This window comes from Melanotaenia boesemani, chromosome 12 (genome assembly GCF_017639745.1).
Source record: "Melanotaenia boesemani isolate fMelBoe1 chromosome 12, fMelBoe1.pri, whole genome shotgun sequence".
Classification (NCBI taxonomy): Eukaryota; Metazoa; Chordata; class Actinopteri; order Atheriniformes; family Melanotaeniidae; genus Melanotaenia; species Melanotaenia boesemani.
In genome coordinates this window covers 16,218,091-16,244,803 of record NC_055693.1, presented here as the reverse complement: position 1 = coordinate 16,244,803, position 26,713 = coordinate 16,218,091, and the positions used below count along the sequence as shown (strand labels likewise).

Sequence of the window (26,713 nt, the reverse complement as noted above, 5' to 3'; positions counted from 1 at the left end):
AACACCCCATGAACATTCTTTGTATACTTTTTCCCCATTACATTACTTTCTTTTACATGTTGATTAGATATTACAAATTAGTCTATGCATTGATTTATCTGGAAAAACAGAAATATAATTTGATGCTGCAACAAGAATGATGGTATAATTTTTTTTGTATGTCTTATTTGTCATGACCACAAAAGTTTAGCATCACATAAGTTAGTTACTCTTGACTTATTGTCTTGATCATATGGTATTTATTGAAGAGGATCTGCAATTTAATCTCTATTTGACATAAGCAAAATGTATCGATAACACCTGAACCCCATAATGTTATTTTAAAACAAACACATCAAGACAAATAGACCAAGGTGGGAGATTAAATTTCTGGCTGGAATAGATAACATAGCAGCTCATTTGTCTTTCTCTTATTTACCTAAATCCAGCAGGTGGAGCCCTGTGGATTTTTTTTAATGATATTTTTAAGAAATAATTATATATATATATATATATATATATATATTTAATTATGCCAAAAATTGTCTTTGTGTCTTCTTTAAATAATCAGAGTATTATTATTTTTATTATATATTTAACATCTGCCAACTGGAGAAATATTTAATGCTGTCAATGAAAAAAAATCTGTAAATTATATATTTATAAAAATCAGAAAATATGCTAAAAAAAACTGAATTTTGTAGGGCATGGCAGTCTTAATGAAAAAAATGAACACATCTCAAAATCTAGGCCTGGTGACATTAAACTGAGGAGGAGGTGGTGCTCATGGATTACAGCTCTGTCTGCAGGGTGTCTCATGGGGAGGTCAGAGAGAGTTCAGCACCCCCCCCCTCCCCCCTCCACTCCTACACACACACACACACACACACACACACACACCCTCATCTTCTTTGTTGAAAGGAGACGCTGCAGAATTCAAGCCACATTACTTTGGCACAAAAATAGATGTCAGAGTGAATCTTGTCAGAGGTGGTATTTTGGTTCAGTGCGGGTCAGAGAAGGCCTTGTACAGCAAAGGAAAAAAAAGTAACACTTCCCTTCAGGTGGTGGCGGTGGTTTTAATAAACTGTGTTGTGAAAACTTGTCCAAACAGAGAAATCCAAAAAAATAGGTGTAAATAACTACCATGGCATTATATGAAATTATCTCTGCGAGACACTTTTATAGCTCTACAGGTCACCAGAAAACAGAGAAGGTCATGCAGACCATCACATGGAGTTATGTTTATTAGATATTGCCAGAGAAACTTAAATTTGAGAAATAAGGTGAATCTTTGAAACCATTGTCGTGATAATGAATAATCCCCAAACTGTAGCAAAACATGTACAGATAATAAATACTTAAAAAAATATTGAACTGATTGGATTCAAATCAGAATTTGTGAGTGAAACTGCTCTACTATTATCGAATCTGTGGCTTTTCTTTAGAATACAAGTAAACAAGGTTATCATGGCAGATGCAGCTTAGAAATACATTTCAAGACACCTTTGTTTAATCAAAGTGCTATGACTTGAAAAAAACATTAACAAGACATTTAAAACAGTCGATAAATCAATGTTACAGAAACAAGTTGGCTAAAAGTCCCTTCTTTGTTACTTGTACTAAAATATTTATCATCCTCTTTAATGTGAGTGGAAAAGTGTGCAATACAAACTTAAAAAATACTCTGGAGCCCATGTCCTTGAATTTAAAATGATAAGCAAACCTCTAAAACCACCCAGTAGAGTACTGAGCATAACTGTGCAAAGCAAGGAAAATATTTACAAGTGCATGAAAGTAACATTTTAAATAATTCAAATGAATTTTGACAGTTTTGCTTAAAAATGTTTACCAAGGCCATCACATCGTATTCGGCTACAGTCTACAGTTTTCTGTCTTTTTTTTGTTTGTTTGTTTTTTAACCACCATCATTAGGAATGTGGTCATCACAGTTTAAGAGTTGGCCCCATTTGGATGAGAAAAATAACTCTGATCAAATGTCTTCAGTGGTTGCAGTCTGTCCCCTCTAAGTGATCAGGGATGGGCAGTCCACTGAGGATTGTCAAACATCTGTTCCACACGTTGAACACAGGACAGACTGGCTGAGCAAAGTCGATGTCAAATGTGTACAAGTGCTGAGAGCCAACAGCGTCGTAGAAGGATAGAGATCCAGAATCGTAGTCCAACAACACCCCAAGACGCCGCAGGTGTGGTGAAGGATCGATGGGAATCTCCTTACAGTTGTGCCGCACCACCCATGAATTATTGCAGCGAGACAGCACCCAAGAGGTTGAGTTCTTGCCAACCCACTCATGTTTTGGTGCTGATTTGTAAGCAATTCCCACAGCGAACCTGGAAATGTCAGTGAAAAGTGAAAAATAAGATTTCACTTCTTTGTTGTTAGTACAGAAAATCTGAAGATCGTGATGAAATAAATGCAACAAAAACCGTGAGACTTTTAAGTTACATGTCACACATTAATGTGCATACCAAACAACAACTATGACTGCAAACAGATACATGTTTTTACCACGTGCTGCCTCCTATTAGAGCCTCCCAGTAATGGCGACCGCTGTCGATGTAGACGTTTCCTGTGACACCATAGCTGCTGTGACTGGAGAAGCGGTCTTGACTGTGGCTCTTTTTGGATGATGTCTCATCCCTCTCGACAGTCAAGTTGTCATGAGACACCCTCAGCTTACGGTGAGCAGACTTTGGATCCAATTTGAATGGTTGACCTTTAAATCAAACAAAAGATTTTAGCAAATTAGATTCGTTAAGTTATCTCAGACAATAGCATGTGCATCAGTAAACAAAGCTGGCATACTGTTCGTCTTGAGTTTTCCTGGTTCACTGCTGCGGTTTCCAGCCTGGTTTATGGCCTTCACTATGAAAATGTACTTGGTGCCACACTGAAGTCCATGCACAGTGTAGTGATTTTGCTTGATGTTTGGGACAATCATCCAACTATCAACAGAGTTACACAAGCCTGCAGCCACGGGACATAGAAAGTCATTAACAGAACAATTTATCTTAATCATTCCTGCTAAGTTAGTAGAAAGTTTGGGGGTGTTTCAGTCTATCACTGCTATTTTTGACTCATCAAACAGAGTCTCATTATCACTCATGCAAGTGTATATGAGCACTGAGGCAGACAAAAAAATTGCTTGATTGAGCATGTGACCATATTAGGGTGATCAATTCAAGCAGTCGGCTTTTCATTTACATCCCAGGACAATATGGAGCCTAAATCCAGTCTGACAGTTGTCCCTTCTGTCCTTTCTTTCACTAAACAAAAATAACATTGTATTTTGGTAACATCTCATTACTCGTAAAAGCCAGGACAGAGCTCTTTGCTCCTGCCGCTGCAACACAATATTATGTTTGGATATTGTAACATAGCCCTCAATTTAAAGGCCTTCAAAAAAATCCCTTTAAAATCCCTCAGTCAGTGCAATGTTTTCCAACAAAAGCACCATACTGCACTTCCATAAGAAAGCTTCATTACAGACTTACTGACAACATTAGATTGGCTGGTGAAGATGGAATACTGAAGTTCATATGATACAACAGAGAACTCATCATCTGATGTCCAGTGAACCGTGATCGTGTCATATGAGGCTGTACATAGTTCCTCGCGGATTACTGGTGCATTTGGCGCTGCAAAAAGAAAACACAAAGGGCTAATGTTGAAAACAAGAGAAATGGAAGCAGAGCGAATTTTAGATTAAAGATAACATCAAATGACACACCAAAAAAAAACAAAAAAAAAAACAATAGAAACCAGCACTGGATAAATAGCACCTTCCATTTGTGTGTTTCAGTCTGGCAAGTGTAATTAATCTGCACTGGAGTTCTTCCAGCTATTACAGCTACAGCCCCCATGCAGAGTTAAATTCTCGCTGCACAGCAGAAACTAAGCATAAATGATCAAACCTTTTTCATTTTGCAGAAAATAAAGCAACTGCTGCCCACAGTATCAAGCTTTTTATTTTTCTGCTACTCAATAACTAATATAGTTTAAATATAAACCATTTACTATTATCCCATATTGAAGCTTTTAAATAATAGAAATCCATGATTCAAGGAAAATATGCAAATAATGTTCAATGATTATATATATATATATATATATATATATATATATATATATATATATATATATATATATATATATAAACTTTCAGGCAATAAAGAGTAAAAAGATTACACATGCCAAGCAATACAATGTTCAGGTTAATATGCCCAACCTGGCTTACCTGTGAGATAATCTAAGCTTTCAAGCATTTTCTTCTCCCTTGTGAAGTCCAATGCAAAAGTATCAAAGCTGTCATTCAGGTTAATCTCTGGTAAAAGGATTTGTGAAGATGCTGTTGCCATGGACACTCTATATTAAAAATAGACATAAATTAGAAAATAAAGACATTTCCTTTTTGCAGCAAGGGTTGGCCTTTACTGCTCCCTTACCTCTCACAGATGCTTTTAGCTGTCTGAAGGAAGCGAGCATGGTCAGTCTCCTTGAGTGTTTGGTCAGCCTGACTGATAAGGGAAGAGGACCTTTCGATGCACTGCTTGCACCCGGCTATCTGTTGTGCTAGCTTCCTCAGCCTCACTGCCTGGACAGAAAATATGATATAGAGATCGATGAATATCAGGGTGAATAACTAATCTATAGAGCAGAGCAACCTGCCAGATTGGCAATCACTTTGCCATGTTAGAAAATCCTGCTGGGGATATAGAAAATCAGATCCAGTCATACTCGGCTGTACTTGCATTAGAGGTATATTTGCGAAACATCCCATATAACACTGTCAGAGTAACCACATCCTCTTAACTGGCTTAGGGGCTGAGAGCAAACTCACAACCTGTCATGAGGCACGAAGTGAGGAAGGAAAGTGCCTTCCTCTAGAGGACCATCACAGGAATCAGGGATGATCTTACTCTGTCAGGGAACATGTCACAGCTTGCCACCTACTCTCTATGGGCATCTAACAAGGGAAAAGGAAGGGAAATAATTCAAGGGACATGGTACATTTGAAGAGAAGTATAGTATAGATCAGGGGTGGCCAACATCGGTCCTCAAGAGCCACAATCCTGCAGGTTTTCCATGCATCCCTGCACCAACACACCTGACTCAAATTAAATGGATCCAACAGCCTATAAGGATTTGCATAATGACTCATTAGTTTAAGTCAGGTGTGTCGGCGCAGGGATGCATGGAAAACTGCAGGATTGTGGCTCTTGAGGACCGACGTTGTCCACCCCTGGTATAAATCACCAAATCCAGATCTCTTGTGTCCTGCAGATTTTCAATGTATCCCTGCTCCAAAACACCTGAGTCAAATGAGGGAGTAATTGTGCAGAATTGCATATGCTGTTGGATCCATTTAATTTGAGTCAGGTGTTGTTGGAGACACTGGCCCAAGAGGTCTGGATTTGGGGATCCCTGGTATAGAAATAGTATAGAAATAGATGCAGCAGCACCCAAGAGCAGATTACTGATGGCAAAAGCAATACAAAGCAATACACTGAATATATTGTACTACAAGCCTACAATCATCCTGAAACAAGCATAGAAATGTGTAAATAGGCATTAACGTATTTTTCCCTTTGAAACCAAAAGTCAGCTTTTGTTTCTGTTTCATAGCCTGCATGTTTATCATAACCAAAATTTAAAGAATATACTGATCTTTCCCCTCACCCAATAAAAAAAAGGTTTTATGCCAAACACCAGACAAGCTTTTTGTGTCAAAACTGAGTTTATAAAAAGAAATATATATCTCAAACCTATCAATGAGCTCTGTGATAGGTCATATTTACACACAGTATATGGTCAGGATAGGGGACTCGTCGGATGCTTAGAACAGCCATTTCAGTTGTATTTCACTTGCAACCCTAATTCAAAAATATTTGAGATAGCGTACAAAAGAGTAAGCTAAGTATGCAGTTTTTTTTCACTATTTAAGCCACAAATATTTTCACAAATTTAAATAATTTGGCACATCATAAATTAAAATATGACAAAGATAAACCAGGACGGTTAAGCATGTAGACAATATATGTCCTATATCAGACGAGAAAGACCGTGATAAACATGGTCCTGATCCAAGTTTGTAAGCCATGTAGCTACCATCCAATTCAAGATGAGCGTCCTTATTTTTTTTAGAAATAGCAAATTTCTCAGTTTCAATATCTGATATGTTTTCTGTGTTCTATAATGAATAAAATATTATTTCTTGACATTTACAAATTATTGCACTTTCTTCTTATTTATATTCCCTAATTATATAAATATATATTTAAAAAAAAAATATATATATATATATATATAGGATTTTCTTTACCCAAACTTTTCTACTTTTCCATATTGGCATAATGCTATCCTAAGAACGAGATTGGCTTAAAGAAAACATGAGCAGCTGCTTGTGCTTCATGGTTCTCAGCCCATCAGTAACTGATTGACATCCAGCGCTGTATCATTGTAGAGAATGAGATTATTTTATTTATTTATTTTTTTTCATGCATTGTTTAAAGCATAAATCTTGTCAAGTATATCCCACAACTACAATTATGGACTTAGACACTATGAGCTATTTTTTTTCTTTAGGCAGGTTGTCTGAAAGTACGGAAGACTTCAGGCAGGAAACAGCAGACATGCTTCCAGCGAGATTTACTCTAGCTCTGCCTTTCTGAGAAATGGACAATGGTAGCTTAACAGTGGCACAAGTAGAAAAGAGAGATGCAGTTAGTGGAGTTAGTGGAGTGCCATAACAAAAGAATATATATTAAACTTACATCAAACATTAGCCACCATAGACTTATAGCCAAATTGTCTAGCAGTCAAACCTCCTGCATGTGCTGAACTGAATAAGGGTGTGTGAAGTGGCTATGTATTCAAATGTAGGAAGAAAAGAGATGTTTAAAACATTACACACATTCACTTTAGACAAGAACATTTTCAAGATACATTTTTTTTCTTATCCTGTAACTGCAATTTGTTCTTTTTATTGTTCTAATAAGATCAGCAAGTTTGGGTTTGGGGAGGCAAGGGTACCGACACGGACAAAGTGATAAACAAACAAACAAAGGTTATATAGATACAAAGGTTGAGAAATAATACCTTTCCCTCCTTTATCTTGGTCGCTATGATTTGTCTCCGCTGCTGTATGATGTTAATCAGCAGGTCACACTCTTCCAGCAGCTTGTTTTCTTGCCGCGATGCATTTACCTGGACAGGACAGAAGTTTACTGTAGATAAGAGACAGCAAATAACGCTGTTTCTTGTCTCTTATTTGCTTTGTCAGATTCCTGTGCTGCAAACTTTAGCAATCTCTGTAGTATTTCTCATGAGCAGCAGAATCCAGACAGAGTGAGGCAGGAAAACCAATTAGGGGATAATTCTGCCATGTTATTTGGGGCAGCACATAGGAACAATCAATTGATGCTGTTGAGAATGTCTCTATTTGGCCCAAACATAAATTTGATTTCAGCAAAATTGTAAAAAAAAAAAAAAAAAAAAAACACATTAAAACTGTGTGGTAAGATAAAATAATTGGTTAAAAGCATCATAACACAAGTAGCACATACGTAAAATATTTACTCCAGACAATGCTTTGACAATACTCAAGATGCACACGTATTTACGATATCTCCTTGTGCCTTCAGAGCACTCATTTGTTCAGATACAGTTATTTATGATGATAATGATTTAATGAGTGGTTCAAGAAATGCCAGTCAGAAGTAAAGAGCATAGGAAGCAGACAAATTAAGAACCTCACCTCTACATGTTGGCAGGTTTGGATAAGTTTGCCCATCAAGCTTTCCAGCTCACTGGTCCTCTTGATTAGATTACTGAGGTTGGAATCCAAGACTTGCTGAAAAAAAAAATTAAAAGGGAATATCTAATTATTCATTTTCCATCATCAAACTGTAAGCACCTCAACAAATGGAGAGCAGTGTGAGTATGTGAATGGGAACATACAAAAGGGACATGTCAGGCCCAAATGTAGTGAGCACGGGGTACCACTCAATCCAACTTTCCACTTTTTTTGGCTCTGATTCGTGTGAAGCTCCCCAGAGTCCTCCCTGCAGTGTGTCAAAGATCCCATCATTCTACCTGCTGAGGCTATGGAGCTTAACAGAGCATCAGCCAGTGATTTGGACAACTAAACCCTGGCCATGTTAATCACTAACTGAGATCAAAGGCTTATGTTTCTAACTTAATCTCTCTCTGTAATTGGGTGGCATGAGGATGGTTTACTCTCAGGGTGAAAAAATGTCTAAGTATTATTCTTCCAGAGGAAAGGTTTTGCGGACCTATAAATAAAATTATTCATTCAATTATAAATGTGTGGAAAAAATTCTGTAATTCCATTTAACCCCCTAAGAGCAAGCACTTGAAAATACAGTAGTTTAACAGAGAAGAACATGTTTTCAACTCGATCAGATAAAGCAGAGAGAAAAATCTCTTTCATTTCAACCCTTTTGCTAAAATATAAAACAATATAATAATTTGCTTTAGAGAATATTTAAAAAAATGTAGTCCTAAAATGGATCTAATGTTCAACTCATCTACATTTGATTTGAAGTTATATTAAAACATTGTAAAACTTAATTTCACAAACACCATAAATATAACCCAGAGGATCATATACAGAAACTCCAAGTAGTCGCAGATGAGAGCAAATAAGAGAATGCAGCAAAGATCAAAAGCTTCAAGCAAACAGTGGTGAGACCACTTTCATGTTAGGTGTTTCACATTGTGATTTCATAAGGTATCTGCGTCACCATACACTAAAATAGCAGAGGTTTTATTTTACTGCTCTCATAAATATGATTTATTCATACTGAAAAGAATGGGATGAAAGCCATTTCAGATTTTGCGTCGCGGGTAGCAGCGAGTTCAAAATTTCAAAGGGCTGCATCGAGCATGACATACTAATCAAAGTTACTTCAAATATAGCCTAATATATGCAGTTTAAAGACCTCCGTGTTTCTGTTGTTTATTAAGGTAAAGAGAAGCACAAATAAAGCCATAAAGGGCAAATGGAAAAGCAAGGAATCATAAGACAGAGTATGTTCATCTCTCCAAGCATTCAAAATTAATCTTCCTCATATGTTTAGACCTCTTTCTCTCTCTAATGAGGTCTCTTTCCTAAAATCATTTAAAGCTGATGAGAGGAAAGAATAGCAGCTTCCTTTTGTAAGGGAATGCTTCTGCTCCCACATCTTTATATTGGCCAGACGTTCTTCCTTCCTCTCAGAGTCCAAACAGGTCACTGTCAGAATCAAGCGTTTTATCCTGTGTCATATAAGAATTTTTATTCTTTGGCAGCCACTTCATCCTATGAAGAGCGCAGGTCTAATTCCAAATCTTTGGTTTTTATTTTGTTGAAGCTTTAACCTAATCTGTGCACATCATAGTTTAATACACTGTTTTCATTACAAGACACTGTTTATTTCCTCACTGTTTGAGCTTGTGGGGCTGGTGGGGTTCTAATTAATTATCTTATTTTATATACTGTACACCTACCAGGGACCAGAAGTAAATAGCATTGATCTTTTTGACACCAAACAATTTTCTTTTGGTAAATCTTGGGTTCTAGCATTTACATGGAAGTTACTTACGCCCACCAAACATTGTAGATAATAAAGCAGACTTTTTCAGCAGGACGATGAGCACAGTGCAAAAACCGCTAAGGAGGAAAATGTTCTGAGCTGCTAAGAACTATTGGGAACACAATATAAAAGCTTGAGATGTTGACTCCGCTTCAACACTCCCAAAATACCAATCTGATCCATCGAGCATCTAACGAATGCACAAGAACAAGACTGTGACAAAAGCAACGACCCCTAGCTCACAGGGCCCAAAGGATTTGTTAACACCAACATCCCACTGCAAGACAAAGCCTGATGTCTTCTGTCTGTACCCTGATGGGTTAGAAGTTTGTTAGGTTGTTAGATGGGTAGTGTTAATTTTATAACTAACAAGCTGCCTTAAAGACAAATGACTCAGATTTCCACAGCCTGTTGTCTAGTGTTGTCTTATTTTTAATAGAAAAAGCTTTGTTGTTCTTAAGTATTGGCACTTAGATTCATTAGTGTCGGTAGATATTTTCGCACCACAACCATAAGGCTGTTGTGCAGGGCCCTGACTACCCCAACAAGTACAATCCCCACGGCAATGACCACACAGTCAGAGCAGGGATAGCTCCCAATGCAGTGAACCTCCAAGAGGAAAACACTGGAATGGAAAAATGAATAAATAAAACAAAACTCAAATCAGTCTAAAAACCTGAAGTAGAATTAAAATAAAAATGTAAATAAATACTAAATTTAATAACTAAGTTAAAGGTAAACATTGATTAAATTAAAAAAGAACAAACTGAATAAAAAATGAGTTATACTGTAGGTTATGCTAAAAAGGTAGGTCTTAATCCTCTGTTTAAAAACATCAATAGTCTCTGCAGCCCTGAGGCCCTCAGGCTAGTCGAGGACCGTAGTGGTAAAACGAGGCCTCGCCGTAAGTTTCAGTTCTTACTTTAGTAACAACCATCAGGCTGGTACCAGAGGACCTCAGTGTCCGCAAGGATTCATAATTTAAAAGCAGGTCAGATAAATAAGAAGGCTCAAAACCAATAAGACATTTATAAACAACTAAAAGAACCTTTACAATATTGCAGTACCCCTCTAAGCGAGGCTTCCACAGAAATATGCAGCATGTTGGCTGTAAAAAGTGTTAGAAAATACTAGTAAAAGTTCCAACAACCTTGGCTGCATGAAGCTTGGGTTTGACCTGCATGCTATGAAAAATATTATTTCTCTCTTGGATGGGAATTGCCATTTCCTCTTTCACTTGAGACCTCTAACAAGGGAAGTAACTGCATGTAATGTGAGGTCAACAGGATGTAAAGATAAATACATGAACAAGGGGAATATGAGGCACCATAAAAGGAGACACGTAGGTGAATACTGAACATAAGAAATGAGTTCATATCTTTAATCAGAGAAAATGTTTCAAACTGTTAACAGTAGCAAGCTATTAAAACATAAAGTGGATTGTGTTCATCTTAACCTCTTCATCATCATGTTACTAATCATGTGGTGAATGGTATTATGCAGTGTAAGTGTTGACATTACTTATCAGATGGAATAATGAATACACAACAGACTTACAAAGCTGAACACTATAATAACCAACAAGGCTAAATTACTCAAATGTATATACCAGAGGTGACTATTTCAGAAAACATTTAACTTATATTGTTTGATTTCTTTAGCTTTCAACTGAGTCAATACAACAAGTCTGTCCCAATTGCTTAGTCAAAGAAATAACGCTGGTCACCTGGTCTGCCTCCTGGTGTGAATGATCACGCCCCACACAGAGAAAGCGGCCAGGAGATTTCTGCACATCGACAGCATGATCAGACAAAGGAGAAAAGTTAAGTCTGGTCCTCTGACCTAACGTCCCCAAAATGCTGAAAACAGACTGTTTGCATCCAAATTCCACTGTGACCAGCAAGCATTGTGGAATAAAAGGAACGGACACAAAAGGGTTTGGAGTTTTGTTTGTGATACATGAAACCATCCTTTTGTGAGTCATGCATGAAAACTGTGAGCGTTGGTGGAAAAAAGAACTTAGTTTTTTCATGCAGTCTTTGCCATGCAGTTTCCTGGATCGCCTTTACAAAAGACTGAAAATGTTTTAATAACCATGTTTTACAGTTAGCTTACTATTTCTGTATCAAAGGCTTCATGGCATGCTGCTTCATAATAGACCATAGAATGATCCTAAGATGTTGCTAAAGCTGTGATAAGACACCTGGTAGGGGGTTGGCAAAAATTCTTTTGATAGAAGCTCATTCAAATTTAGAATAAAAGAAGAGCCACCTTTTTATACTCAGGCTAACAGCATTGTCTCATGTCTTATTGATGTGCTGAGAGTGAGCATTTCCACGTAACCCGAAACTGTGAAAGCCATCTCCGGACCTGGTGCCATGATATTTTAGACCAGCCAAGTAAGACACAGTGTTCAACTCACACACAACACATTACAGTTTAATCTAACTGAGGAAGGAGGTCATTTTCTGAAGTTTTATCTTTCACACTGTTAATCGTGCAAAGCTGAGTGTTTTTGTAAAGCACTACTTCATAACTGATTACTAACAAAAATGAACATTAAGCAGTATCAGCTCATTCCTCCATCAAGGCAAAAGCCTTCTGTTGGTCTGCCTTTTACAAGGATTTTGTTAAAACTACAAGGCTGGATTTAATTAAATTTAGAGGTGATCATTTCCAGTGGAAGAAACTATTACATTTTGGGATGGATCCGTTTCTTTAAAATGACAAAGTAAGGCATTGGCCTCTGGTGGAGGATATACGCAGCAACTGTCCCATAAATTACATTGTATTTTTCAAAATGCAGCTCATTCATGGTTGCTGCTTTAAGTTAATAAACAACAAATACACTTTAGTTTATGTGTCTACTTTACGACATCAGTGCCTTTGAAAATCCGCTGATGAACTATGATTTATGTGACTTTGCGCGATTATAAAATTATGCCCACTTTTACTATCAGCTTCTGCACCTAAAATGTTAAGATACCAAAAAGAAGTTTTTGATAAATGCAGGAATTATAAATGAAAACCTCTGTGCATTCTCAATCTCCAACTATTCCTCAACAATCAATCACCTCTTACCTTGAGTTTGTCAAATCGGTCACTGAGGGCCGCTACTTGGTGGTCACGATGTCGGCCAACAAGCTTGCATAGTGCACATATCAACTGTTCATCCGTTACACAGTACATGTTGACCTTCTCGTCCTCATGCTCCAGACACATGAGCCCTCGCAGATGGGAATCCAGCAAGGGCTCAATCAGTCGGTGGCCTGTGAAAGGCTTCTTGTTTGGATGAGTGGCCTTGAGACACTCCTCGCAGTATGACACCTCGCAGGTGACACAGGTCTTCACAGCGTCCTGTGGAGGGTCCTGCTCGCAGAACTGACACTGCACCCGGTCAGTGGAGGATGTCATGGCTTTGCTTTCGGGTACAGCTCTCTCACGGCGAGTCTCGTTAGGAGAGTTAGGTCCACTCAGAGAGGCTTTCTGGTAGCGGTCGATGATATTCTGCAGGGTCACGTTGCGTTTCAGTCCCTCTAGGCCCCTCTGGTTGAGGTTGATGACATAGCGGCAGGTTGGGCACTGGAAGGCGGTGATGGACTGAATAGACTCACTGGGGGTGCAATGGGCGATGAGGATTCGGTGGGCACAGTTGAAACAAAGACTATGAGCACAGGGCAAGAGCAGCGGGTCCTCAAAAAGCTCGAGACAAATTGGGCAGGTCAGCTCCGACTCCAGTGTTTCCATCTTCAGGCAAAACAAAGTAGGATCGTCAACGAAATCCAGGGAAGCTGATTAGCTATCTGAAAAGATGACAAGGAGAAATTTGAAAATTATGGAAGTAATATAAGAAGTTAAATCGTGGGAGGTTGTAAATATGATTTTAAAGTTAGATTTCCTGAGATTGATCAATTAGAATTTTAACAAACATTTTTGTGTACATTTTATTACGTAAAGCACTTTGTGTTACTTATGCATAAAAACTGCTTTATAAATAAAATATAATTTGATTTGAATATTAGTCTGGTCGAATCTATGAGGCTGCAACCTTACAGACATGAAGCATGTATAGCCTGAATAAAACAGACATGGTGAGACTGTTTTAATTATTGAGTATTTATGATAATAAAAACAAAATTATTCATCTCTTTCGAGAGTTTCTTTTGATTTAATTTGCAAGCCAAATACGACTATAAATATTATGTAAATATTTGTGAGAGAAGTCTTATTACGGATTTGAAGCAATCTGGAAAATTAAAAGATGCAAGCAGGAGAACACTCATGCAAAAACATGTATTTGCATATAATGCATAAGCTTCTGTTGGGTCTGCTTGGCAGAACTGAAAGAATGTGGCTCCTTTTAATTTCCACAGAAATAGTCTGCATGTGTTCTTTTTTATACTGTAGTCCGCAGGCAAGCCGGTCGGTGAGTGTTGAGAACTCAGCCAAGCAGAAGTCTATTGGCCTGCTTGCTTATGGCTGGGGCTCTACACCATCACACACACTAAGCCTTTGTTCCCGGTCAGTCAGACACCCCAGCTGCAAGTGGACACACTGTGCTCACAGCGTCTATCTATTGTGAACTCTCTACCTCCACTCATTATGCGTGAAGAGGGCAAAAGCTCATTATTAGGACAGTCAGGCACAAGCAGTCTTTTGAAGTTGCGGGGATGCAGCAATTACCTCTGAGCAAAAGACCTGGGTTTGTTCTTTCTGTGCTATTCAAATCTTCAGACTTTCAGCGATCCCACTGTACTGTACAAAACAAGAAGCAATTGTTGCACTTGTCTCTTGTGACAGTGATGCATCTGTAGGCCTTTGTCTCTGTACTGTTTTGTTCTTTTACACAGCAAACAACACATGCTGGTGGCTGGGAATTACTTTCCTGGATCAAACATAACCTCTTCCCCATCATTAGTGGAAGATGTTGGTCTTTAACCAAACAAGTAAAACATAAAGAATAAAGCAATATTATTTCAAAGTTGACATTAGAACATAGTCTCTAGAGCTATAGCACTAATCTTGATTCCACATTATTTCTAATTTAACAATATTACATCATTTTACCAAAGCGGCAACCTACTCCAGCTTTGTCAGGTCTAGTCAAACGGGTTAGGCTGCTGGTTCAAAAAGGATGTCCTAAATACAAAATGGATAAAAGAGCTTTGTTTAATGAACACAATGCAAACAGGCTGATCCTCTGATGTCATCACCTATGGTATAAAATATCCTGAATATACAAAAAGCTTGTAAAATAACACTGTGGCAAACAGCCACTGCAAACAGTTACAGCCCAAAGTACATTACACACTCCTGAAAGCTTTCCCATTCAAACACAGTTTACTTTACCCACCGATGGATTTCGCCCCACTTTGCACTGCTGAGACATTTTTGTTGAAGGAAAACTTCTGATCTGAATCATAAAAATATGTTTAACGCAAATGCACCAATCCTAAATTTCAGCATGTTGTAGAGATATGCATCCAGATGGCACAAGTCTTCACTACACCAGTAATCCTGCAGCAGAGTTGTAATTAAGCAAGAGATTGAGCAAGAGGTAGCAAGCACAACAGGAAAAGTTGCCCGACAATTCCAGGAAAGCCAGCTCCACCTACAGCAGGAGCTCTGGCCAGTGCTGGGAGAAGAGGGAGAGCAGACAACAGCGTGCTGGAGAGAGGGAGTCAAAGTCAGCAAACAAGCGGAGAGACGGGATCATGCAGAGCCCACGTCCTCACAGGCAGGTCAGTGTCCTCCCAGCCCTGCCCATTCAGAAATTCAAAGCATCAGGATCAGTTTCAGGCTTCCTTGTTTAACTGTCTCGCTGCTTCAAGCGCTACAATGCTGTGGACAGGAACTTTTCTCAGCACTCTCATCAGGGATTTAAATGGTAAAGCTGAAAACACATACATAGATGAGAGGGCAGCAAGACACTGGCAGGAAATCCGTCAGAATCCAACCAACAAGAGATGAGGAATCAATGAGCAGTCCTCTAAACTCCATATGGTTTTACAGATTGTAAAACAAAAAAAAGAAAAAAAAGTATTGCCTTAAAAAAATTGAAAAACAAATTAGCATCCGCTATAAGGCTACATCTGCGACATCACCTCTATAAAAGCTGGCCCTGATGTAGGAATCACTGAGGGACCATCTGCCAACCACGTGCCTCTATTTCCAGACACAACCATGCTGTGCTCTATTTTGATTCTCCTGTCATTCAAACGGGTCTCCCGAGTGACTGCACTGTCAGAGACGAATACACACTGTAAATATTAGAGGCAAGCTAAAGTTCAAACAAACCATGTGGGTGCAAGCTACACTGCATTGAAGATACACATGGGAATGTGGATGGCTTTCCCTGAGGGTTCTCTATATACTCTAGATAGGAAAGAACAGACTCTTGAGTGATCAGTGGTGAAACTTATTAGTTTGATTTGACAAGAAAACCCATCAAACAAATTAAATGAAATGACTTTCACTTCCCCCCCTCACATTTAACACAAAGCATTCACAAGAATAAAAACATTCTGAATTGCCAGGAGAGTTTATGAAGATTTTTGACAAAAAAGGAGAAAATGAAATCCTTTTGCAAATTGTATGTGTGCAATGCAGAGTTATATGTTCAGAGCCTTACATCTATGGATACATAAACTTTGATTACCATATTGGGCTGCATCACATACACAAACCAATTGGAAAGCATAAAAAATTATAAACAGCATATTGGTGTGCTGTTACTATCTAACTTTTCTTGTCCTGTTGAGTAAATCCATAGTTTATCTAAACCACAACAATCAATAAAGCTGCAAAGCACTAAAGACAACTGCATAAGCTATGTCTTTGATATCCAGAAACCCATATAAACTCTAACAGCAGATCACAAAACCTGAATTGGCCTATGTGCATTACTTTGAGGAAAAGTCAGACATTAAATTCAAGGTACTTCATACTGAGTGTGAACAGACAGATGTGAGACATGCACTTAACTGTATGATTCAATCCCAAAAGATGAACTTATGTGCTAAGTTAACATTTGGAGTTATATTTGATTAGGAGGTAATATAGAGATTAAACAATTACAGTGTTTCAGATATGAAGGCAATTTTCTGTTCAAGCACTCTAATCCTTTTGGTTATGGTCTTTTATCACCCTTAATGATAGCTCTGAAGCATGTAGGCTATTCAGAGGCTGAAAGAGTGATTGCTCTTTGTCTTCTTTCCTGGGGCTGACACCTAACATATTTATCTGTAATCCTGTCTTCACAGCATAGCTGTGACCAATGTGTGGCCGGTTGCAGCTTCCTGCAGCAGCCAGCTCAGCAGCGGCCCACTCAGGCCTAATGTGATTTACAGCTACAGTGGCACAAACCAGCTGATTAGACTGACTGATCTAGCTGATCTGCAGCTGCAGACAGTACACAGATTACCCTAATGGAGCCTGGCCCTGACTAACAGCCGCCGATGTTGTGGTATAAATAAATACAAAGGACATGTTAATTATTAAACATTTTGGCGACTGAATTTAATGCACATCATGATGACACATTGAGAAGAATAGTGGCACAAATTGTTTCTGCGATATTTCAAGCTCTGGGTCGAGCCTCCTTCTAAAGAGCAGAGGTGGTTGAAAAGGTAGCTTTAACTATTCATAATATGGGTAATTTTTTCAATTTTTTTTTTATGGAAACAGCGGTCTATGGTGAGTCTTTTTTTCCTCCCGTCTTTCATTGCTCTGCAGGCTTACTGTTTGTGCTGCTCAGGTCACTCTGGTCAGCATCAGAAGTAGCACCAAACTTTCATTTCCCCTTCGTGACTTGGCAGGTGGCATCAGCGGGAAAACACCGTATCCTTTCCAAAACCACCGGAACTTCACAGAATGTGACTTTCCAAGCTGTAACCTGCTACCCACAGCGGAAATGTTAGTGAGCTCCAAAGTATCCACGTACGCACTGTTTATATATATATATATATATATATATATATATATATATATATATATATATATATATATATATCCATTGTCTTTGTTCCTGCAGTTTATAGACGCCATTCACCACGAGTGACCCTCGGTTGTTGTAGAAAACACTTAAAGAGCGACATCGTGTGGCCGCTTAGTAAAACAGCTACACTAAGTTTGTCTTCACAAACTAAGCCAAACAATTCAATTATCACTTTGCATCAGTTTTTCACCACAACTGAAAAAACTAACGATATCTTAATTCAATCAGTCATAAAAATGTTTAAAAGGTAAGAATTTTCCATCAGCAATTCTTACTTATCCTTTGCTTAATCCAATGCAGAGGTACACAGTGTGGTAAAGACCTCCACATGTGTTGCCATGGTGACAACTCGATATCTGTTAGACACACCAGTGATCAGAGGCAGTGCTGTGGTGGGAAGATGTCTAACATAACTCTCACAAACACAAGTTACTTATTAATAAGGGCAATTACAGGGTGGTTACCCCACTCGGCACAAAAGAGAAGCTCTAAATCTGAGTAATGGGTTAAAAAAATGTGTCAACCATGAAAAGATAGCAATAAGAAAAGGGGAAAGACCATCCTACACAAACTGTACATGCAAAAATAAGGTTAAGAGGTAAACAAATTCTTTTATATCAAACATAAGAAGTACACATTTAAGAAAACGTTAGACAGCATGCACTGAATGATTGCTTTGACACAGGAAATCTACTTTGTCTACACCCACTCATTTTGGCGCTGTTTAATTACAAAATCACCCTCTGTCTTCTCACTTAGTCATCCCTTTAGTGTTATCCCCAGCTGAAACATGGGGGAAATAAACACAACAGTCAAAGAAACCATGCACTCAAACAGATCCCTGCCTAGAGGCTTGGAAACACATGGTGACTCACTGTTTTGGTAGAAAAACAGAGATACACTTATACAGACTGAGTTTAGAGTGACCCTTTCACTTACCTGCCTCATGATTCCAGCCATGAACAAGTAGAAAAAGGAAAGTACCAACTTTTTAGTTTAGTTTAGGCACTGGTGATATTCAGTCTAGCCATTGCTTATTTAAGGGACTCGCCTCTCCAACTCTGAGTTCCTGAGCCTCCAACCCTCTCCTCTATAAAAGGGGCAGGACTTTTACTGGTTTGGTCTATCACTCAGAGCTCTCAGAGCATGATTTGCTGTCATAACTTGCAATAAATCTTTGTTGTCAAGTTTGAATACATGCAAGGAGTAGAACACAACAAAATAGCATTCAGTGGGATCATAATCAAAATCTTAACTGTACTATTATTATTAAAGTTGGAAATGTTTTTCATACTTAAAGTCAAATATGAGAATCAGTAACAATTTTACTTCCCAGAGAAGAAAAGAGTCATACTCTCTCATTAACCTGGTACAAATTCCATGGCCTAACTTAGATGTATTAATAAATAGCCTTTCCTTTAAAAAAAAGAAAATACATATTATACTTATTGTATGTTAGCTTTCATCAACTTCTAAAGAAACTTTTTTTCTTAAAGCAATCACAGTTCTACATCTCTTGATGTGGACTCCTTCACTGTAAAATGAAAACACACAGGAATGTCCTGACATTATGACAGCTGACATACAAAGTGCTGAAAGTTGTTTCAGATTGTTGGCACCTGCTCCCCAGTCCTCAGCTGCATGGAAAAGCAAACATGTGCAGGCTGACATGGCTGTAGAGAAGCTGGTCACATAAAGTTTAATCAACTTCTGAGTTTACTGTTAAACCGTGAAGTTTGAGGCACACAGAAAGATGCTATTACTGAAACAGCCTTGTCAGCAACATCAGGTACAAATTAAAATATTTTCTGCGTGCAAGGCTAAGGTTTATGCAGCAAGACACAAGGCATGGATTCATTCGGATTAAGTCAAAGCCTCTGTCAGAAGTCTTTGTGTTTCACTTCAGCCTGCAGCGTTCAAAGAAATGTGAGAAAAAGTAAAACAACTCAGATCCTAAGGTAGGTAGCAGCTAATATTGGCTTGACAAAGCACATAAACATGCTAATATCTTGCAGGAAAACCAATGCAAATCCAATTGTTAGACTGGCATGATGTGCAGCATGGAAGCATATGCAGTGGAGCGTGAAAATATTTCAATTGAGTTGCTGAGAAAATTCACAGGAAGAGAAGCAGCATCACTGTGCTATTTGTTTACAATCCCATTCCTGTCCAAGACAACATTTGTTACATATCACACATGTCAAAAACGTATGCCAAATACTGTGAAGCGTGTATAATATAACACACTAATTTTTTTTCAGAGCTTGAGTATAAAGCTTCAAAGAGAGTTTCAGGGGACTTTTAAAGTCTCATCCACTGGAGATACAGAATGTGCCTTACCTCACAGTCTGTTAGTCAACAGGACAGTCCACAGTCAGTGTGACATATAAAACAGAAAGAAAACCCAAAAAGCAAGTTTTCTAAAAAAAAAAAAAAAAAAATACCAGCCTTCCTCACAAGTCTTTCTTTACCTCTTATTTGCTGTCTGTTTTCTCCTGCTTCATCTCCCTCGCTGCTATCTCTAAAATTCTCTTCACACAGCCTCCTCTTCTCTAATCCTTTCTAAAGGAAGCCGAAACTGCTCCAAATGGTTCAACCAGGCGCTGACTTCTCAGGCATTTTCCTCTTTGTATTATTTTGTTGGCTGGGATCATTAACTTCATCCCATGAGAACATGAGGAGGTAAATAACCCCCCCCACCTCCTCCTTTCTGTGGGAGGCTGTCAATCACATGTGACGATGAGGTGGTGAGGGGCTGCTTTTAGCTGCCAAGGAAGTACTGCTGATTGGTCACCAGGGAACAGAGGTGCCCCGCATGACAAATGAGAACTGGATAGGATTGTGGAGAAGCTCTGCAATCAGTGCACATTTATAATAGACTTTTAAACAGCTCATTTATTTAGATGACATTTAAAAACACACACACACACACACACACACACACACACACACACACACACACACACACACACACACACACACAAAAGGAAACAAGGGAGGAATCTAATATGATAGTAAATTTCTATTTCATGCAGCTGGACTTAAGGAAATGGAATTCATGCTGTGCATGGGTGACCGAATAAATGTTTGAGGCAACCTGAATAATCTCAAGATCTTTAAATGACTCTTTGGTACAGTCTGGACACTCAGTGGGGGACAGCAAGAGAAGCATAAAGCTGTCGTTGCCATGGCAGTGTGGTGGGAGCAACGACGCATCCTGGCTCTTGAGCCAAATGCCACTCTAATCTTTTCACTGGCGAACCTTCAGCTCTCTCTTCACAGCTTGTTTGTTACTCAGTCAAGCCTACTGCTGTCTGTCACTACCCACTTCCTTCCAACATCCCATGCCAATGTGAAATCGGCTGCATTTTGTAAGAAAACCAAATGTGTAAAGACACTGTGAGCGAGACAAGAATATCTAAGAGAGGTCACTCTCCTCCCGTGACCACAACTAAACTCTTTAACCGATCATCATTGAGAAACAATGGCTAAATTAAGCATGACTTTCAATGTGATGCACATGCTTGGCTCATTCAGTGGCACATTATCAGCCCACTAATGGATTTGTAAAATGCACAGTGATCTATTCTCTTTGTAAAACACACACAGCAAATTTACATTATCTTAACATCAGTCCCAAAATGTGCATCACTTCTCTTCTATTTACAGTAGCAAGGAAATCAAAAAGGAGTTTATATTGCCTGCTCCCTGGACCATTGAGCACATCTACACACTGTCTGTGGGAAAAATTACTTCACTACTTCCTCTCATGCTGAGATTCATTTCAATGCAGTAAGACACCATAAAACTCAGGGCATTTACATGGATTTCAGATTTACCCTGACATTTGAAGCCAGTGAAAATGGCACGCTGCTCTAGGGTCAATCCAAAGTCACGCCCTTCTCTGAACTGCAATAAACATCAAGTGGAAAAAATGTCTGTTTCTGTTTTTAACATTCCACAAAAGAAAACTTGTCTGGGTCATGGTTTTAGCAACTGTCCCCATTTCACCCACTGAAAACCAAACGTGAGCCTTGATCCGTTCTGGCATACAAAGATTTTGTGGTTTTGAGTCTGGAAAATTGATCAGAGATGTTTGTTTTTGTGTATTTCTGTTACTTAGTGGCTCAGCTTCGAAGTCAAAACGAAAATTATGTACTGTTATAAAGCAAATAGTTAACATTGACTATGGACTCATATATTAGCTTTAGCTAAATTAAAATATCTCAACTAATTCCTGAAATAAAAGACAATGTAGCACCAACAATTACAATTATGTTTCTTATTTATGGATTTGTATAAGATGCTGACATATCTAGTGTAATCCCAACAAAATTGCCTCCAGAAAGTACACTGTATTATACCGTACACATATTCTCTTATCAATAAATAACAGCACTGTTGAAACAATTATTCAAAACAAATTAATATTCATCCCCATTAAATAAGGCCATTTACTGCCTAAGGCAGTTCATTTGGCAATGGCTGGAGCATCAAACTGCATTAATGGCCTGTAGAGGGCCAGAAACGCCCTCCTCAGAAGGCAGATAAGAAGTTGGAACAGAACAGGCCATGAAATTAAATGTTAAATAAACTTTGATGCTGAGAAAGAAACAGGATTTCTCAAAAGTGAGCAGCAGAAATTATTAACTGCACCATCATTGTGTTGCAAGGTTAGATTTCACCTCATATTTAGCTCCTTCTGGGAGCAAACTTGCCCCATATCAAACAAAGACATCCTTAAATATAAATTTAATTTTCAAATATGCAACAACAACAACATAAAATAACCATTTTAGAGTAGACACACACTAAATTATTGGATCATTAGGACAAACTACACAAGGCCAAAACAACCCCAAAACAGCCAGAACTGCAGACAGACATACAGCATGTTTCTAGTATGTTCTGCAAACAGGACATTAGGAGCAAAATTGACTTACATGTTCAAGTCCACAGTGATCTTCTAAAACACAGGTGTGAAATGCAGCTCTCATTGACAGCTTAGCTCTCTACTTCATGGACAAGAGAATAAACAAAACATACAGTAGTATCCCGGCTGGTGTCTTTCAACACGCCCTCCCTCGATGCTAAAGCTCTCCACTCAACCCCAACCCTAGCTGTATGCTCATGCAAGCATAAATCATGCCCAGGAAGCGTCACTTCCACTGGGCCATTTCATGGATACTGTCTCCATTAATGCTTGGCCCCATCATCCTCCCCCTTCTGGGGTTGAGCAGTTGGCCCTGACTCCCCACCCTCTCAGCAATGAGACAAAGAGGTAACAAATGGAGAGACAAGGGGGGGAGTGCATAAACCTTGGGGACCATATTTTGATGAGTTTCTAACCACAGAGGCAGGCCTTGAACAGATGGGACCAGTCTCCAGGGCTATGCTGTATCGTTGCATTTTATACACTGCTCTATACATCCTTGCAATGAATGTTGTTTTCTGTTCGCTAAATGACACTCAGCAGATCGTAGATCACGTACAAGTAAAGGGCAACACGAAACAGAATGTCTTTACAATATTATGTTTGCCATCAAGCCCAGAGAAATTACAGTAATTAAAGTCTGAAAGTACATGCCTAATTGAGTTAGCATGTGCTTCAGCATCAAGATGGTCTTTTTCAGTGCAAACACTGATCTAAGCTGCAATAATTATTTCCTAACTAGGACAGTCCAGAACACTCATTCTTTTGCCAATAAACAATAAGATGAAAGCAAAAGCTGTCCTCATTGTGGCAAAGGTTCAAAATTATAATTACTTTCATCCCCAAGGCATGCTGCCCATAACTAAGCGATTCACAATCAATCCAAACGTTACCCCAACAAATGCACACATTACTACAAGGCCAATTAACACTCACTGCTGTTAATCTTCAGCCTTCAAGTGAAGTCTTATTTGGTGCAGGTAAAAGTAAATATCTGAAAATACATTATTATTACAGCATTTTATAAAATATTTTCTGGATGTCTACATTCATTTATGATCAGCTGGCACAACATATAGGAGTAACGTGGGCATTGACCTGGCATTGATTCTCATCCGCTCATTGTGTTTATGCTCCAAGCAGTATCAGCTGTCACCTTTGGTCATGTATACATACTGTGACATTAAATAGTTGGATTGAATTAATTTTAGAAAACCAGTAAAGTGAAAAGGGTTTTCTTTAACAGCATTACCTTAAAGTCGTTTTGTTAATGTTTAATGTGCCTTATTCCACTCATAAAGGGTGAGGTTCAATGGTCATTGACAATATGCTTTTAAGAAATGATTCACATGCATTTACAATATGAGAGTCATGACAAAAGATCACAAGAAAATATCAAGGCCAAAGGAAACAGTCATGTACTGTTTACCAAGAAAACCAGTTATACTTTGTGGTTGAGAGCCGCCTAGCGAAATACTGTACAGTCTGGTGCTTTCTCATTGAAACCCTTCTGTGGAGGCGTTATGGAACAGAAAGGTCATATGTTATGTTAAGTCCAGACCGCAACTCCATCGCTTGAAAATCATGGTTAGATTTTTTTTTCAGCTTAAAAAAAAAGAAAAAAAGAAAAAGATGTATCTTTCTGGAAGGGTGCAGTGAATGGCTGCTACATTCTTTGCTACTTGGAAGAGTATAAAATTGCTTCCAGGTTCTGTGGGATCTATTGTTGCAGCTTTATCAGGAATCTTGCACCAACAGCAGTAAACTTATCTTATCAAAGGATGGTGCTGGTAAAGCACTCAACCACTCTTTCCCCTCCTTTTAGTAGTTCCAATCAACACCCAACCCCCTAAGCAAGTCTTGTTTTACAAGCAGCAGCAGCTTTTGAAGATGCCACCTCTCCAACACAAGGGGATATAAAAAATTCATTTTCAATTCTCTCAAGTAAAGGTTTAAGCCATTGTTGTTCCTACGTTTTCAGTCAGACACTGTACCACTAGCTTTGGCCTATACTTCAAGATTTGCTGGAGGAGGTCGAAACATCTGTTGTTGTGTGCTGTGTTCACATGTCCAAAGAGACTGTCAGAGCCAAAGGCGGAAACCCAGCTGTTTGAATCTGGGTTGGCTGGATGTGAGCTGGGGGATGTCGTCATTACACTCTCTGCTCGGGTTGGGGTATCTTTGATACTGTCATTGTTGCAGTTAGCAATATTAGTAATAACCACAAGACTTTGTTTTGAGCACATGAGCATTTTAGTCCTGTTGTTGCTATGTTTACAGATATTCCTAAAGATTAAAAGCCAGCCTTGCTGTGTTACTGGTTTCACTGTGAATGTTGGCTCAGTTTGACCATATTAAATATCTTCACTTGCACTCCAACAACACATCAACAAGGCATTCCTTTAAGACAGTGTAGGATCCATTTCTCAATCTTGGCAGTTGAATCACATTTCCTGGAGTTAAACATGGATTAAACATTTGCAGTGTTATCACTGGTAAAATAAAGCCCAACTGTGTGTTGTACAAACCTAAACTGGCTCATCTCCAGTAGATTTACTCTTTCTTTACACAAACTAGTGATTAAATAACCTTTAACTATTTGCCTTCAATCATGGGAGCCGCCTCTTCCTTAAAAAAAAAAAAAAATCCTCATTATGTGACCATACACATGCATGCACAAGCCTCAATTTCCTCACAAGACCTCATTTCTATGCACAGCTATTGGCTCTGACAATGAGAATGACCCAAACAGCTCTTGTCCTGTCACAACAACCAGGCCTGGATGACTTGCAGTTGCTACTGGAGCTGGCACTCCTGATCCAGTGCACATGGTTGGGTTTATTATTTGGACTGAGGACTGAATAAACATACGACTGACAACAAGACTGAGATTTGAATCACAAATCCAAATCAACAGATATCTAAAGCGCTCTGAGGAATAACAATACATTTAAACTGTCTTTTTTTTGGCCAGTTTGTAATCAGAAACACAGAAAATTAAGTAAAAAATAGTCGCCTCAGTCAGAAAAGAACAATATTGAGAAACAATAGTATGTTTCATTCTCTAAAAACTGAAGCAGGGTTGTTTCAGAGAAATAGCAGCTCCAGATGCTTGTGTGAAGGAAAGAAGAGAAAATCTAAATGACTTCACCAGAGCTCTATTTCTCAAGTTATTTGGCACAACCACACATTCTGTTCTCTCTTAAAGCAACGTGGCATTGCCTTCTTTTCCACCAAAATAAAAAATTTGAGGAACCCATTGCCTCACATTAAAAACAAAAATTATCTTGCAAAAGCTATTGGACTGCAAAAAGACTCCAAACCTAAACTACTGGATGAAAAAAACACAGTAACATGTCTGTTGATGTAAGCAGGAAATGCTGGATGAATAAATCTACTAGCAGCCGTTTTATTAGGAAGCTAATGTATCGGAGATCAGCTCAGCTGTCAGCAGATGTGATGCATGTGCAAATAAGAGTAAACATGTTATCAAGATGATATGTCTGGCTGCTCTCTGAATCAATTTAGCTGTAGAGAACAACCAAGGCTCATCTGAATGAACTGACACACAAAGTTTTGATTCCTCTTCCTGTTTGTGCACTCCTGTTCATCCATGCATGAGTTCATTTAGCAGTTTCCTGACTGCCGACTGCTGTGTGTTGATTTCTCATATAACTAAATTGGTATCCAGGTGTGATGTTTTACGTGCAGTGATTAATTTTCTAAAATCCTTTATGTCTATTTCTAGAAGACTTCAGGTTACTCAGCTGCTCAGCCTGATATTGATCAGCACCGACACTGTACAACAGAACTAAAATCTAAGGCTTAGCTCTTAATAAACTCTCCACCCCCCCCAATACCATTAAATGCTTCCTGATCTAGTCTTACCTGCTTCCCCATGGCTGTGGTGGTATGTCTCACTCCCAGGAGAAAAAGGCTAAAACTGAGTATTACTTTAAGGCAGCTGGTGCTACCCCTGAGGTAAAACAGACAGGAGACACAAGACTGAAGGTGTTCTGTCTACATGTACACTCCTCTTCACAAGGGTGTGTATTCACACATACCTCACTGATACACATGCTCTGCTTCTCATCTGCTTTACAGGTTCATACAGGAGATTGGAAAGGATTACTTAACCCTTTAGTTAGCTGGAGTGGAGTAGTAAGGAAAATATTTATTATTCCCAT

The 26,713-nt window shown here is 38.7% G+C and overlaps 1 protein-coding gene across 8 annotated transcripts; it reads right to left on the bottom strand.

Annotated features, from left to right (window-relative positions):
* Positions 1-1,203: 1,203 nt before the first annotated feature.
* On the bottom strand, positions 1,204-26,542 carry mid1 (midline 1). 8 transcript variants are annotated; one of them, XM_042002304.1, is made up of 12 exons: positions 14,951-15,206; positions 14,281-14,352; positions 12,679-13,400; positions 11,324-11,383; positions 7,758-7,853; positions 7,100-7,207; positions 4,447-4,595; positions 4,239-4,366; positions 3,496-3,639; positions 2,807-2,968; positions 2,510-2,717; positions 1,204-2,331 (listed from the first exon to the last, which is right to left on the bottom strand). In XM_042002304.1, exons 3-12 carry the CDS (start codon positions 13,342-13,344, stop codon positions 1,983-1,985), a joined length of 2,070 nt encoding a protein of 689 aa, XP_041858238.1. In that variant the 5' UTR covers positions 13,345-13,400; positions 14,281-14,352; positions 14,951-15,206; the 3' UTR covers positions 1,204-1,982. The 8 variants fall into 8 exon arrangements, with proteins under 8 accessions (XP_041858238.1, XP_041858235.1, XP_041858236.1 ...); XM_042002301.1 differs by lacking the exons at positions 14,281-14,352; positions 14,951-15,206 and adding an exon at positions 26,415-26,542; XM_042002302.1 differs by lacking the exons at positions 14,281-14,352; positions 14,951-15,206 and adding an exon at positions 20,065-20,201.
* Between the last annotated feature and the right edge of the window lie 171 nt (positions 26,543-26,713).